Source organism: Mycothermus thermophilus, assembly GCF_041956435.1.
Source record: "Mycothermus thermophilus strain CBS 625.91 unplaced genomic scaffold VTJ04scaffold_2, whole genome shotgun sequence".
In the NCBI taxonomy this organism is placed as follows: domain Eukaryota; kingdom Fungi; phylum Ascomycota; class Sordariomycetes; order Sordariales; family Chaetomiaceae; genus Mycothermus; species Mycothermus thermophilus.
This window is the reverse complement of record NW_027191428.1, coordinates 4,860,965-4,875,611: the sequence shown is the minus strand read 5'-3', so window position 1 is coordinate 4,875,611 and position 14,647 is coordinate 4,860,965. Positions and strand designations below refer to the sequence as shown.

Sequence of the window (14,647 nt, the reverse complement as noted above, 5' to 3'; positions counted from 1 at the left end):
GCATTTGGACGAGGCAACTTGTTTTGCAAGCTCAGTGGAGGAATGATGAGGAGGTAAACGTCTGCCAGGCCGGCAAGTCCTGTGCTTTGAATATCCTTTGCCATTTTAGAAAGTTTAGCACTCCTCAGGGAGAATGAATGCCATCGCGTGTTGGCGCTTTGGTGATCTCGAGTTGGTCGTAGTTCCGCCTCTTGCTGAATTGGCCCGTCCAAGTGCTTCACCAAGGACCAAAAGAACGCCGCAAACATATGCTGGGAATAGAGCTTTCTTAAGGGTGCTTGAGAAACAACGGCGAGAAAGGTGTGCTGTGGTGGGTCTTGGGTCTTTTGAAGCTTTCGGGCCTTGGCTGACGATGAGGAATGACTCGAAGAATCCGATGACGACAATGAATCAAATGGTAGCGGGGAGTATGATGATGATGGAGTATTATCAGTTGTATCTTGAGTCTTGTCGGAGGTCCAGGTGTTTGCTGATGAGGAATCAGTCGATGAGGAAGTGGCTGATGAGGAATCAGTCGATGACGAGTTGTCCGTTGATGAGGAATCAGTGGGCAATGCTTGATCAAACTTGACGGCCGATTCTAAGACCCTCCACTTGTACTCATGAAGAGACTTTGAGCGGGCACCGGGGACAAATCCGACAACGCGATGTTTCTCAATCTGCGGCAGCGGGGTCTCGATACCTGTGTGTCTGGGACCCCTGGTGGTTGACGCTGGATGACTGGGAAGTTCAGGAAGTGCGACGTGGATCGCAGGCTGCTCGACATTTCGATTGATGTCTTCGATAGCGACAACTCTCTCAGCCGCGTCCGGTGCCCACCACTGGAGGTCCCTTCGCAGGGCTTTCGTCCACGGGCCCAAGACTCGGAGGCTCTGTTTTCTAATTGCCCCTTTATTCCGTAACCACTCGTCGTCACCGGGATCTTGATTGTTTTCTTTGCCTACTTTCTGACCCGACCGATCTTTTGTCGAGGCAGAATAGAGCCACAGCGAAACGGCAGCCTCTAAGTCATCAGAAAAAGCTCTCCAGCGTTTCTGTCGTGCCTGGATTCGAAAAGAGATCTTTTGTTGACGAGACGGATCTAAGGGATCAGTGGCTGGAAGCGACCATATTACTTCTTGGCCCTCAAAACTCGGGGTATACAGAGCATCCATCGTCACCTCAATCGCACGGGCTAAGGCAATGGCCTCTGCAGCTGCCGGGCCTGGCCATGCCGCTCGTTTTCCAAGCTCCCTCCTGATCACCATCACATCATGCATCTTCGTCTGTCCGGCCAAATTGGGATGAGGGTGGTGCTGGGGGGAGAAGTAGAGCTTTTTCCGCGAGCGCGGATCTTCAAGCTCATCGATCTTCCAGGTCCAACCATGATCATTATTTGGAAAACTTGGGGCTTCATTCTTCGCCTTAGTTTTCTGTCCTTGAATTGTGCCACTGTCTTCACGCCTGTTGCTGTGATCGACGCAGTTCCAGGGGGCATATTGAAGCATCCCCAGATTGATGGCCAGCCAATCCAACTCGTGATCTGGTACGAGAGCTTTTGCTTGTGGATGTAGAGCGAGATGGCGGCGGATGGCTGCTCTGAGAATTGTCATGAGGACAATTGCACCGAGCTGAGCAATCGACACGGACCAGTGCATGCCGCGCAGGCCGGTAAACTGCGCAACGAAACCGGACAGGCTGATTATTGTGCCAGCAATCGTGATAAGCTCCCGGACGTTGCGAAACAGCGGAAAACGGGATTTGATGCTTGGTGCGTTGAATGCTTCGGTCCGGCAGGAGGTCGTCACCAGCGGCTGCGCTGTCTCTGGATAGATGGCGAACGATTCGAAAGCCTGGTCGTTAACAGTATCGCGGCTTTGAAGCCAGACCACTCGGAGCTCCATGTTGCTGGGGTAGCAGTATCTCTTTTCCCACGTGCTGCTCTCCACGATATATGCACATATCAAGAGACCCAGTACCAAGAGGAGAGTGCCGATGGCGGTGCAGGGAAACGCGTAATCCCCAACTGGGCTGTCGTCCTTGAGAAGCACTGATTTGAAGTGGTAAGCAGACACCCCTGCGTAAGCAACGACAGCCAGCTGGAGAATAACACCGATAGCTGCGACGAGGTAGAGCTCTCCCCGGCCGAGTGCGTTGTGAGCATTGAGGCTGAGATTGGGTGAATTTTTTGGTTCATGCCGAACAATGACAATTGGCTTGCTGAATTCCATTCCCTTGCCGCCTTCTTCATCGTCAGTTGTGCCGATAAATGATTTGCTGGCGTAACAATCATGTCTGGCTGGCCATCGGTGACCAAAAATGCGTTCACGAAGGCTGGACTCTGGCGAAATGTTAACGACGGATGACCAGAGACATTGGCTCACTACCTGAGGTTTGAAGACCTACCGTGCTCAACAAGATAGCACCGCTTTTCTAGATGCCTGTGCCCACCAGATGTCTCCAGCTTACCCGGAAGGGCGTCCTGCAGTGATAGAATTTCGGGGACAAGAGTCTGTTCCCCCGCATCTGAGTGGCTCTTATGTGCGTCCGTCGTCTTGTCTTTCTTTGGGGTAAGGATGAGCAATTCCCGAATCACGCCCTGTCCCATGACTCTGACGATTTCCTGGCCTTTCCAGAGCTCGCACACTTCGTTTGATGTTGACGACATCAGCTCGGCCTCAACGACGGCACGGCTCTCCCTCGCCCTCCCTATCATCGCCTTAAGCCACGGTGGACCACTGACACGAATGGCGCTGACGATGATGGTGATAACGCCCAGTGGGGCCATCGCAAGAATAATGTTATCAGCCCATCCTGTTGACTGGCTGATGAACTGCGTGGTCACTCTCTCGCCAAATAATGTTAAGATCCTGACTTAGAGTCAACTTTTCGCTATTTTGAGCATGCTGATAACGAATAGGGACTGACGGGGCAAGGTCAGAAAATAGGTTGTTCGCAAATTCGTCTCCAGCGTCCTCTGCGAAGGCACCGGCAACGAAGCATGCCCAGATAAGGAACCCCTTCAACAAGAGTCCCTTCATTGTGGGTAATAGAATGCTGGGGACGGTACTCAGGAAATTGGCGTGTATCAGGTGAGCCAGATGACGATTTCCGTTTGGTCACATCAGTCAAAGCTCTCGGAGCTTTGGTGGTTGAATGAAAGCTCCTCGCGGTTCTAGGGTCCAGGAATTGGAGATAACAATATCAGGTGGCTCGCAAGTCAAGAAGAGCCCCCAGAGGAAATATTATAATCTCCTCCCAATCTTGAACAATTAGGCCAATTAGTTGCATGGCTTGAGGATGCGCAGATAAACCCCGCACCTGACCTGAAGCCCAAACTAGTGCGGCTGACGCTGTTGGCGCTGCTTCAAGATGCCATGTCAGCAACGAGGTTGGGCGCCACCTTCATCGAGGGGGTGAGACTGCATGGGAAGAACACACCTGGCACTCACACGAACGTGCATATGTACCGAGAACACTGGCTCGTTGAGAAACAAGATAATTACATAAGTCTCTTGATAGGTGTGCCGCCTGGAACAGCTCTTGACCTATTACAGAACCGCCCTGCACATCCTGCGCCCTTGACTGTCGAGTCCTCGAGTTGCTTCGAAGGCGGAGCTTTCAGTCATCTGCGACGGGCCTGTTCGACGGTGCTTCTCTGTAACAGGGAAAGGGTGATGATTACAGAAGGTACTTGGTCCACGGCGCTGTCTTGACGAGCCGAACTCACAGAAACTCCCCATAATTAACTCTTGTCGCGTTCCTCAAGGTTTTAGGAAGTCCCTCCCCAGGTGCGATCGTTCTCACACATCCAATTCGTTCAAGTTCCTGTCATCTTGTGACAGAAAAAACGAATCCGTCGCGTCTTAGTCCATCCTAGAAAGCGTCTCTGGCGTGCCCCAAATCTCATACATTATGCTTCTCGAGCATTGCGGCGGGATCGGCTGCTCTTGGCCTGAGCCTGGCTTAGTCAGCCAGCCTCAGCTCCCAGCCTCCATCTCTGGCAGCCCAGACAGCCAACCCGGCGCCACCTCTCGGTAATTACCTTATATACTGGGGCTTCCGGGCCCTCTGTTCCCCAGATAGGCTTTTCAGAATTCAATCGCTTCCTTCACTCTATTCTGTATATGCCATCGTTCAGGTCTGGGCTCTGACCTAGTCACAATTCTTTATCGCTCAGCAGAGCTTGAAGAGACATCTGCCGCGGACGCTCAGGCAAGGCCAAGCAAACGCGCGCGTCATGCCCCCGACGTCGGCTTCATAGGCGCAGGAGCGTTCGGATATTTGGCAAGTGCAGGAGTACGGACTATGAGTGATGAACTGGGATAAAAGTAGATCCGATCGAGCCTCCAAAGGTTGCATGACGCTATCCGGAAATTGCAAGAAAACCTTGGCTCACGGCCGGTATGTCCTTCATTACAAGCGAATAAAGCTTAGAGAAGGTCTTTTTGGACACCCCCATTTGGCTTTTTGGACTCCCCCGCCCCACTCCTTTCCTTTTATAGTCTGGCTCGCAGCCGCGTAGGCCCCATACAGTCGTCGATGATGCCGCCTTGCCTAACAAAGGCTGCAGTACTGTATGCAGAACCCCCTACCAATTGAGGTCAATTCTTCCATCTCAGCCATTTCCATCAACTTCAACAAACCTAAGCTAACCTGCCCTCGGCAACCGCTGCGAAGCCTAGTAAGCCTCTCTCACCTAACAACACCTGTTACAGGCCGCTAACGTCTAGCAACACCTGAAACATAGCCGAAGACGAGCCCTAGAGCTTCCTAGATATACTAGGGTTAGAGGAGGAGGATACGGGATGGGACCTAGAGTTAACCTCGCCGCCGAGGACGCGGCGGACAAGGTTACTAGTACCCAGGCTGGAGAGGTCGAGGTCCCTGCTACGCAGGGCACGCAGCGCAGTCGGGCAGGTGCTCGGGGAGGTGCTTGGGGAGGTACTCGGGGAGGTACTCGGGGAGGCAGTCGGGGAGGCAGTCGAGCAGCTCAGGGTAGAGGAGGCAGGGCAGCTACACAGGCTTACGGCCAGGGCAGCCAGTATTAGGGCTTGTATAGATAGGTAGTCAGATCTTTGTATAAAACTGTAGACTCTCGATTTTTACTGCGTTTTTAAGCTTTGTAGCTACTGTTGACTTAAATTCCTTTAATGGCCTCGGCGGCAGGCCCGGGGGCGAGGATACGGCCTCGCCAGTGCGACTGCAATATGAATTGACACTATATAGATGTATGAGGTGGGGCTTGGATAGGCCGAGCCAGACTATAAAAGGAAAGGAGTGGGGCGGGGGAGTCCAAAAAGCCAAATGGGGGTGTCCAAAAAGACCTTCTCAAAGCTTAAGGTAACATCAAAAAGCATTATGTGCCTAAGGTCGTAAACTCGTCTTGATCCACCCGTCATTCGTACACCTGTTATGCCCCGATATATACCAGTTCAGCGAAGCCAAATGTCGAGGCAACAAAATGACTTTGATAAGAGGCGCCATTTAGATGCATCCTCCCACGTGGTCCAGGATAACGCGTCCCAATTAAACCCGCTTTAATTCTCCTCCCCAGCGGTTAAATTCCCCGGCATCTTCCTCACCTTTCCATCTAAATCCCTACTTCGCCGTCGCCCCCTGACCCGCCGGTGAAGAATTCCCATCCATCTCGTTCAACGGAGGCGGCGTGCTCCCTTCCACCTCTGGAACTCTCGGGGTGTTGACTGCCAACTCCTGCACGCCTGGAGGTGGTGGCGGTGGTGGTGTGGAAACTGGCACCCAGACAAACGAGCCAGGGGGAAGCGTGCCCTGGAGTTGTGGGAACATTTCCACCGGGTAATAAACCCCGCCAGCTTGGGACTGTGGCTGTGCTTGTGGTTGTGACGCCGGTTGGGCTTGGAGTTGAGCCTGTGGTTGAGTTTTCGCTTGCGACTGCACTGGTGGATGAAGTTGTAGTTGCGGTTGTGTCTGACCACCAAGATAAGCCGGCTGAGGGACCTGAATGACTGGCGTCATGGTGTTGGTCGGGGGATTGAGAGGAGGCGTGGATTGGTTGGTAGCATTAACAACTCCGCCGTTTGCCGTTCCGGTAAGGACCTTGCGAATCCTCACGCGATGCCACCACAAAAGCCCAGCGATGAGGGCCAGAAGGACCACGCCGCCGATGACAAACCCCACGATGGCGCCCGTGGAAACGCCGCCGCTGGATGTGCTTGAGCCATTGTCGTTGACACCGCTGTTCGCAAAAGGGTCGCCGCTTGTTCCGACATAACCACTCGGTCCAATAGCCCGTCTGGAGAGTGCTTCACCCGTGCTTGTGGCATCGTCGTCATCGTTGGCGCGTGAGCGTGTGGGTGGGACCTCCGTGGCAAGGCAGATGGCTGCGTCGAAGTCGTCGTTATGGCCTCCTATACGTGATAGGAGATTGCTGACCACCGGCCCGAGAATGACTTGTTTCAGAGGTGCCATCGTAACAGTATTAGTTTTACGCCACTGTTGTCTGTTATTGTGCTGCCCTTGGATGTGTGTACTGTACGGTACTGTGCGATAAAAGTCGTTTTGGGCGGGAGAGAGAGCCCTTGGAACCTCCAACACGGGGATTTCCTTTTCCCAGCGTCAACAGGGCGCGAGGCTCAAAATATAACGTCTCGGTGACTGCATGACCGTCACGTGTGCCGGCTTCAAATGCAAATTTCCCATTTTTATATCCCAACGTGTGATTGACGATATGGCTGCAGCTAGCTCGGAGTGGGAGCTGTGCCTTTCAGCAAGGCTGAAAAAACATGGTGTGTTGAAGGTGGTGGCCATCCGTTGGAACATGCCACCATCACTTCAGGGAGCTTGCTGATACGCTGCAGCGTCCATGGAGCCTGCAAAGACCACGATGTGGCGCTTTCGCACGCTGCGAGTTGAGCTGCAGCTGGGCCTGTCAATGCCGGTCTCGTCAACCCCGCATCATGGCACTTTGCCTTTTGAATTATGCATGGACAGGTTCTCGCCAGTTTTCGCCCATCACCTCGAGTGGGAATCAGCACCTTCCAGATCGCCAACAAGGGAAAGCTTACCTACATAGTAGCTCCTGGTTTTTGAATATCTATCCTTGAGAGACACAGACCATAGGTATCCCCTCAAGCAACGATCTCCCATCCATCACCTGCTTCCTCCTCACTCGCGACCTTTTTCGACTCAGCTCCATCATCCTTGCTTGGAGTCTGAGCACCCACAATCGCATATCCTTTCTCAGGCAGAGGCTTCTCCGCAATCTCTGCAGCATTGGCCTTGTTGTTTTCCAATCCGGCCTCCTTTTCCTCAGCCTTGCCAGCAACAGCCGCTTTATCCTCCTCCAGCTCGCCTTCTTTCTCATCACCGTCACCCTGTTGTTGATCTTGCTTCTGCTCGCAAGCCGGAGCCGTTTCATCAACCGCGTCATCCTTCGATTCACTCCAGATGTCACCAAACGGCTTGAGCATGACCTCCCAATCGTGAGCATTGTACCCTGCCCACCACTTGTCATAGGCCAGCACTGTTCCCCAGTCGCTTTTGATCCATTGCTCGAACTCCTCCCACTCATCTAGCTTCTTCTTGGGAGGTTCGTAACTGCGCTTCGGTCCCCCGATGTGCCACTCCTTCAGCCGCCGCTTGTCGCGCAGCTCGCGCAGCCTGGCATGTAGGGCGACCGTTGCCGCCACGGTGGCTGGCTCCTTAAAGGGGAACATTCTCACATAGCGCGCCGTCTTCAGCTTTTCAAGGTGTTCATGGAAGTGTGTCCGAATGCGCTTCTCGTCATCCCACTCGGCAGCAGGTTTGACGAGGTAAGTGTGTATGAAGCGCAGGAGGTGCGCATAGTTGGTAATCTGATTGGGATCGGTTGGGACGGGGGATGGCACAGCCTTGGCTTCCTCGAGAATAATAGCCTGGTAGAACAGCTGTGCCTCAGCTGGCGGGACCTCCGGTATCTCGCCATCTCTCTGACGCTCGATGATGTGACTGTACAGAGACCTCTGGTAAAGGTCAGTCATGTCTGGAAGAGCCCAGTCTTCCATCCTGTCGGGGAGGGGCTTGATGTCCGGAGGGATGAATTGAGCCCGCGCCGAGACACTGTTCCACACCTCCGGGGTGTAGTACTCCTTCCACGCTGCTGGCGAGACGTTGCTGGTCTTTCGGAAGTGCGCATAGGGCACATCGTCGAACCGGAAATGTGTCCGTTGAAAGTGTTCCTGGCTGAACCTGTAAAGGCAGGCGTGTACCAGTTGGACGTAGAAGTAAGCCTGGGTCTCAGAGAATGGGGGGATGTCTGGATGCGAGGCGCGCAGGCGCGTGGTTTGGCGTTGCATGGCAGCAAAAGCCTTCTTGATAAACCAACTGCGCGGCCGCGTCTCGGCGGGGTAGATGCGGCGGTACCGATGGACAATGTAGAAGGCGAGACGAAAGAGCCGCTCGAAGTCCTCGTCCTCGTGTTGTTTACCCTCACGTTTCGCCGAGAACAACATCCCTCCCGGTGTTTCGGGTTGTAAGACACGGAGGTCAGGAAGCATCCAAAACATCGAAGCCTGCTCCGACTCCAACAGGTCCCGACTGAAGTATGACAGCGGCATCCAAGGGTCGACAGGGCAACCGTTCACGCGACACACGCCGTGGACGTTTTCATGTCCATGACTATGGATTTCCTTGGACAGAGATGACCGCATGCGCCCGATAGCTAGCTGATGTAGCCAGAAGACGGCGAGGGTCCTAATATTAATGTTATGTTAGTCAACCCCCCGGTCGAAGGACCACCATACCACTCACCTGTGCTGACGCGTAATTGGAAACGAACAGTATTGTTTCCGCGAGCGCAGCAACCTGGCCTCAAACTCGGCTGCGATCTCGGGCAAATCAATTCCCAGACGATACTTGCAGTTCATGAGCGTCTCCCAGGCCGCCCGAAGATAGTTGACATGTGACCAAGTGGAGGGCCAATTACCCCGGCGCCAGTCGTCGTCCGAGAACTTCGCGCTTGCAACGGATTCGGGAACAAACGGTCGTGCATCGTCAAGGAGGGCGAGCCCAACTTGGAGGCATGCCTCCTTGTATGACTCTGTTCGCAGAGTCGGCTCATCCAATCCTCCCGAAGGGGCTAGGATCTCGTCGAGCTCGCGGATCTGGGCCAGCGTCTTCCGGAACTCCTCGCCCTTCCATGAGTGAGACTGTCGGGGATTCTCGTGAATCAGGATCCAGAACCCCCTACAGCACTGCCATGATTTATAGAGGTCGACACACTGACGAAGCACATCGAGCGCCGCTGCTGGATAGGTTCCAGGGTCGTAAACAAACAAAAATCCGCAGGGATACTCCCAGGGAGCCAAGGCGTGCTTCACATAGTCGGGCGCTATCGTTTCGTTTAGCCAGCCATGCAACGACGAGGTTGGGACATGGTCGGACTCACTCTTGGGGTCATGATCTTTCTCATGATTGTGGTGGCGATACCGCACGACTTTGGCTCTGCGCCACCGTCCGGTTGAATCGTTGTCATCCGGTGGGATCTTGACGAAGCTCTCCTGAAGACGCGGATCGGGCGACTTGGCCTCCCAGTTAACCCAGGTGCAGAGCCAGTCAATTTGGCGGACGGTACTTGGGAGGCCGCACAAAAAGATGGTGCAGTCCGGCTTGTCCTTGTCCTGCGCAGCCTGTGCCTGGAGGTTTGGCTGGGATGTCATGATTGGGGTGGCAGTCTGAGTGATGACCAAGGAACGAGCTAGTGGTGAGAACAACGCTCCAGGTCAAAACCATGTCGAGTTTTGTTCCTTATTTACCTATTTATGTTGACACCAGCATCCTTCGAAAATCGTAACGTGTCCACGAGTTGAACGCGCGTTCCATGCCGGAACAAGAACGATGCCGCGATGGGTGTGGCGGTGCTTGGAAGCCCCAACAGGGACGTCTGCGCTAGAGCTCGACGGCGCCAAGGCGGTGCCTGGAGATAGCTAGTGTAGAGGCTGTGGTTGCGGTGGAGGCTAAGCAACCAAACCAACGCCATGACGACTCCCATCTCTCCAGCTTGGAGCCGCGCAATCAAAGTTACCCCGACAGAACGTAATGCTGACGACATCACCAAGTCCACACCAACGAGGTGCCTGGTCTCGTGGAAGCATCAATTACAATACGCCTCAAGTTGGCTCTTCCACTTGTCTTTGTCGACAGGTATCAGGTTCACCTCCTTGGTTGAACAAGGTGGCTAGGTACCTTATGGAACTCCCTTATTATTTGTCCGCCTCGTGCTTTCACATTGTACGGCAACCGGATGCTTTTGTAGGTTCCATATTTCATGCCTTCATTCGGCTTCAATGAGTCAGGGATGTTGAATCAAGCGCAACCTGGGTGAATCAGGTACGAGGTATGCTCTCGCCTGAGAGTCAGAGCAAGTGCTTCCCGTGGCTCATTCGACACCACCGTCATTTCGATCACAACCTCATCTTCCATGTCCAGCATTCGGAGCGAGGGTGCATTGTGTCTCCAATCTCGCCAAACTTCAAGTTTACCAATATGTTTTAATTTTCCCGACATAAAACATCAGCCTCTAATACTTCTCATCAACCAGCGCACCTACCCCTTAGTACCATGTGCCGCCCTTCTGTGACGTACTAGTTCTGCCGTCACGGCGTGGCCCACAACCCACAACGCCCTACCTACAACCCAACAACCGGATCCGCTATCTGCTACACGGCTTCCGTTGAATGGCTGTGTTGCGACCTACATCGCGACAACGTCGAGTGCTCCCAGTGCTCGCGCACACGCAGCGTTGCAGTGTCTCGCTCGTCCAGGGTCTACGACAGCGAGTGTCTGTGGTGCGTGGAGAGAAGGCTTGTCGAGGAGACCCGAGTGGGGGAAACCATTCCTACAACAACGACCGCATCGGGGCAGCCGGTAGGAGGAGGATACCCTGTACGGGAACCGAGAGAAGGAGAGGTGCCGGGACAGTTCGGAGTAAGCGAGGAGGTTTCGCTGAGTCAGGGACGGGATACACCAGCACAACCAGGAGAGCAGAAGGCATCTGGAGAGTCAGGAGGAGTGCAAGTCTCGGAACCGGCCAGAGATGTGGAGGAAGCAGCGGAGCAGTCCTGCAGAGAGGAAGCGGTAGAACAGCCGGAAGGAGATGAGGGGATTAGTGACAAAGGAGAACACGATAGCAGTATCGAGGATGAGGACGATGAGTGGGAGACGCTTGGGGAATGGTCCATTCTGACCGACCCGGCTGCCATGAGCTGGGCTGACGTCTCTCGAGATGCGCCAGAGTTTGTTGAGAGCGATGAGAAAGAAGAGGAATATCTGGTCAAGCAGGAGGCGGCTTCGTCTGAGGAGCTGAAGGAACGAGCACATCCCTGAGGAGTGTCATCGGGTAGGATGACAATTTCCGGGAAGCGGGGAGAATTTCCCAAGCGTTCAAGCGGAATACCCCATGAATGAGTTGTCACAAGTCTCTTGTCCCGCAGTGTATGTACATGTGCTGCTATTTACTGCACTGGTGATTTTATCAGCCCCTGTCTCCTGATTCCTTCTACCAGATGTCTTCATCCACAACACCACTCATGGGTCCTTCGTCACCCAGACATTACAAGCACTGCGAATACCAGTTGTTCTGGAACCGGCACGTTGAGCCGGCCGCGCAGGTAGTGCAGCCGGTGTAGCCTTGGCCGCCGCACTGGCCCCTGATGTAGGTGTCAGAGCAAGTCCATCATTGTCTGTCAAGAGATCAAGGAGTTCCACATACCACTTTGCAACGGTGCAACCAGGATTGCCACCACCCGGGTTACCACCGCCGGGATTTCCGCCAGGGTTGCCCCCCGGATTGCCTCCCGGATTACCACCCGGGTTGCCACCGGGGTTTCCGCTGCCCGAGCCGGGCTGAGGACCGGTGATCTCAACGTTACCCGGCAAGCGGTCAAGCCAGCCGTCAATGTTCTCCTTGACCTTTTGCTGCTGCCGGCACTGGTTGGCCTGAGCGATGCTTTGGGTCTTGAGCTGTGGGCAATAGCCGTCGCAGTTGGCATCCATGGCACGCTGAAGACTGTCGCCCTTCCAGCCGAAGACGTACTACGAAACAGTCAGCACGGCGTAAACGGCTTTCAAGAACGCGAGTAATACTCACATCACCGTGGGTGCCATATCCGGTGAAGTCACCATACGACCAGACAAACGGCTGGCTGCCGTCCTCAGGCCAGAGGCTGCGGTCATTAAACTGGCGAGTATCCCAGATAACCTCATAGAAGAGCTGGGGAATCCGAACGGGGTGCGACGCTGGGCACGGTCCACCGCTCTCGAAGGTGCCGCTCGCCGGGTAGGCGACGTGGCTCATGTGGTCCTCCGAGTCGAGGTTGACGCCGTCCCAGCAGGTCGGGAAGCGAATGTTGGCCATGATGCCCTCCTTGCAGGGCCGGGTGGGCATGGAGGTCGTCTCGCCCGTGCGGGTGTAGAGGGTGTCGAGGCAGGTGAAGGTCAATTGCCGGAACCGGGACGCCTCAGCCTGCGTGCGGTAGAAGGGGTTGCCCACGATCATGCGGAAGCCGGGGCGGAAGGCGGTGACCTTTTGGTTCTCTGCCTGGGGTTAATGATCTGGGATGAGCTGTTGAGGGAAGAGCAGCACATACGATAGCTAGCAGTGTACTGTTGTGCGTGAAGTTAGAGCTTGTTATTCCAGTCGGAGTGTTTATCAGTCGGGTAATACTCACGTAGACAGTCATGCCACCGCCACGAGCTGACTCGAAGTCAATGTTGCCTCGCTGAGGGACCCGAATGAAGGAGCCATTGCGTGCCCGGAAGAAGAGAGTGGCCGTCTAGACCCAAGTTAGCAGTCCATAGATGAGAAGAGGAAGAAGAGAGAAAAATACCCAGTAGTTCGAGAAGTCTTCTGAAAATGTGCAAGTCGTGCATGTCGCCTCCTCGCCTGCCAAGACCATGTCAGCCATCTCTGCCCCTGATATGATATCGGGTGCGTTCTTCGGGCATTGGGGCTCTCAGGAATATTGGACCCTCTCCCGTTCCTCAAGACGTCATAGCGCCTAACAACTTCATATTTTGGGACCTGGAACTTACCAATATTGTGCCTGTTTGGATCCATTGTGATGTTGAACACTGCATGTCGTCGTCAATAACCGTTCCTCCTGTTAGTTGGTGCTCGCGCCAACTCACTGTTGCCGCCCACAACCTGGTGCAGATGGGGGGATTGGGCAACGCCCGGGAAGACGAGGCTAGAGACCGTCAGTCAACAGAGAACACAAGCAAACCTGTCGGACATCTGCAGGATTGGCTCACGGGTCGAGACGCTCAGTGACGAGCTCCGAGCAGGAGAAACGGAGGATCGCCTCAGCACCGGGCGTCCCGGCGAGCGCCAGTGCCGCGGCGAGAAGGGCGCGCTGCTCAACCTTCATTGTCGCGCCTGTTGTTGTCCGCAGGAGTCAAACTGTTACCGGTCTTGCAGGCGTGTTGTCGTCGACACCTGTGCGATAGACGGAGCGCACTTGATGTGATTGCAGTGGACAGCCAGATCCTTTTTATATCCTCAATCATAGTTACAACCATCAAACACCCCTTTATCCTGCCTACGTCTGGGGGTCCATGTTGCTGCGCCTTGAATTGTTTGTCGTCCATGCTTTGGTACCCAGGGTCAAGTCCAATCCTACACTAGAACCGTTGACTATTATCTCCCCGCGGTCGGGTTGCATAGCTAGGGAGGTTGAGTGGTGAAGCTATCCATGGTTGATATTGAGTCGTGGAGACCGTGCTGGCCGGATGAAATGTTAGCGCCGCAACGGTCCCGAGCTCCACGGGGTTACCAACGGCGGTCGTCGGCTTCTTCGCCAGGGGTTTGGGCCTGGAACGGGCCGCTATTCGTGGGAAATATCCGGGGAATGTGGCGCCGATGGTGACAAAATCCGGGGAACGGCACAGAAGCCGCAGTGGATCCTCCCAAATCCCTTTCCATGCCGGATAAGCCGTTGACACCTACCATCATGTTAAAAAGGATGCACCCTTGGAACAGTCATACCATTCTGTGCCCAGGAATAGTTTGGGGGTTTCTCTGCCTTCCCATTTTGGACTCCGGAGGATGAATTTGTGTAGTCGTAGGAACATGTGTTTTGTCAAAACGAGCGTCGGTCCTCCATCGCACCTATCGGACTGCTCCTGGCGAGGATATCCTTAAAGGAGGGCATGGCTGACGTTGATACCGCCCGTCATCGTTTGGTGGTAGGCTTGAGAGCATTCTCTCTCCGCTTGCATTTAAACGTCTGGTCTCTGAATAAACCATTCATGTATCACGCGTTTTCTTGGTCCCTCCCGCTCTGCATTCTCACAGTCCCGGCCCGCGATGTCTTACCCTCCTACTAAAAACTACCACCTCAGTACAATCTTACATTCCTGTTTCCCCGAGGATTAACTCGATGGAACGAAAAGTCAGTTCTTTTTCACATGTGTCATCTGGCAGTGGCCACCACATGACTTCATCCCCTCTTCCAAGGTTGTAGGTCCCACCTCATAGCAACCTTGACGTCGGGAGAAGGGATGCCGACGGATTCTTGGCATGACAGGAACCCGGAATGGGCCGAAAAGGAGGGCAGCAAAGAGCAGTGGGATTTATTGCTTCTGTATCCCCTATATTGCACGAGAAAACCTCTGGTCACTTCAACCCGTTTGCCCATTGTCCAACATATGA

At 54.3% G+C, this 14,647-nt stretch overlaps 4 protein-coding genes across 4 annotated transcripts; all 4 read right to left on the bottom strand.

The window, feature by feature from the left end:
* Positions 1–1,003: 1,003 nt before the first annotated feature.
* On the bottom strand, positions 1,004–3,909 carry VTJ04DRAFT_3980 (uncharacterized protein; the record flags this gene model as incomplete). The annotated part of the gene is made up of 4 exons (XM_069361939.1): positions 1,004–1,043; positions 1,108–2,320; positions 2,386–2,812; positions 3,892–3,909. The coding sequence occupies 4 exons, from the start codon at positions 3,907–3,909 to the stop codon at positions 1,004–1,006; spliced, it is 1,698 nt and encodes a 565-aa protein (XP_069222500.1).
* Positions 3,910–5,580: 1,671 nt separating this feature from the next.
* Positions 5,581–6,429, bottom strand: VTJ04DRAFT_3979 (uncharacterized protein; the record flags this gene model as incomplete). Its single annotated transcript, XM_069361937.1, has 1 exon — positions 5,581–6,429. The coding sequence occupies one exon, from the start codon at positions 6,427–6,429 to the stop codon at positions 5,581–5,583; it is 849 nt and encodes a 282-aa protein (XP_069222499.1).
* A 659-nt stretch (positions 6,430–7,088) lies between these two features.
* Positions 7,089–9,656, bottom strand: VTJ04DRAFT_3978 (uncharacterized protein; the record flags this gene model as incomplete). Its single annotated transcript, XM_069361936.1, has 3 exons — positions 7,089–8,691; positions 8,749–9,328; positions 9,386–9,656. The coding sequence occupies 3 exons, from the start codon at positions 9,654–9,656 to the stop codon at positions 7,089–7,091; spliced, it is 2,454 nt and encodes an 817-aa protein (XP_069222498.1).
* A 1,342-nt stretch (positions 9,657–10,998) lies between these two features.
* Positions 10,999–13,364, bottom strand: VTJ04DRAFT_3977 (uncharacterized protein; the record flags this gene model as incomplete). Its single annotated transcript, XM_069361935.1, has 10 exons — positions 10,999–11,290; positions 11,583–11,645; positions 11,708–12,030; positions 12,086–12,531; positions 12,585–12,600; positions 12,666–12,770; positions 12,825–12,880; positions 13,030–13,068; positions 13,126–13,184; positions 13,249–13,364. The coding sequence occupies 10 exons, from the start codon at positions 13,362–13,364 to the stop codon at positions 10,999–11,001; spliced, it is 1,515 nt and encodes a 504-aa protein (XP_069222497.1).
* Between the last annotated feature and the right edge of the window lie 1,283 nt (positions 13,365–14,647).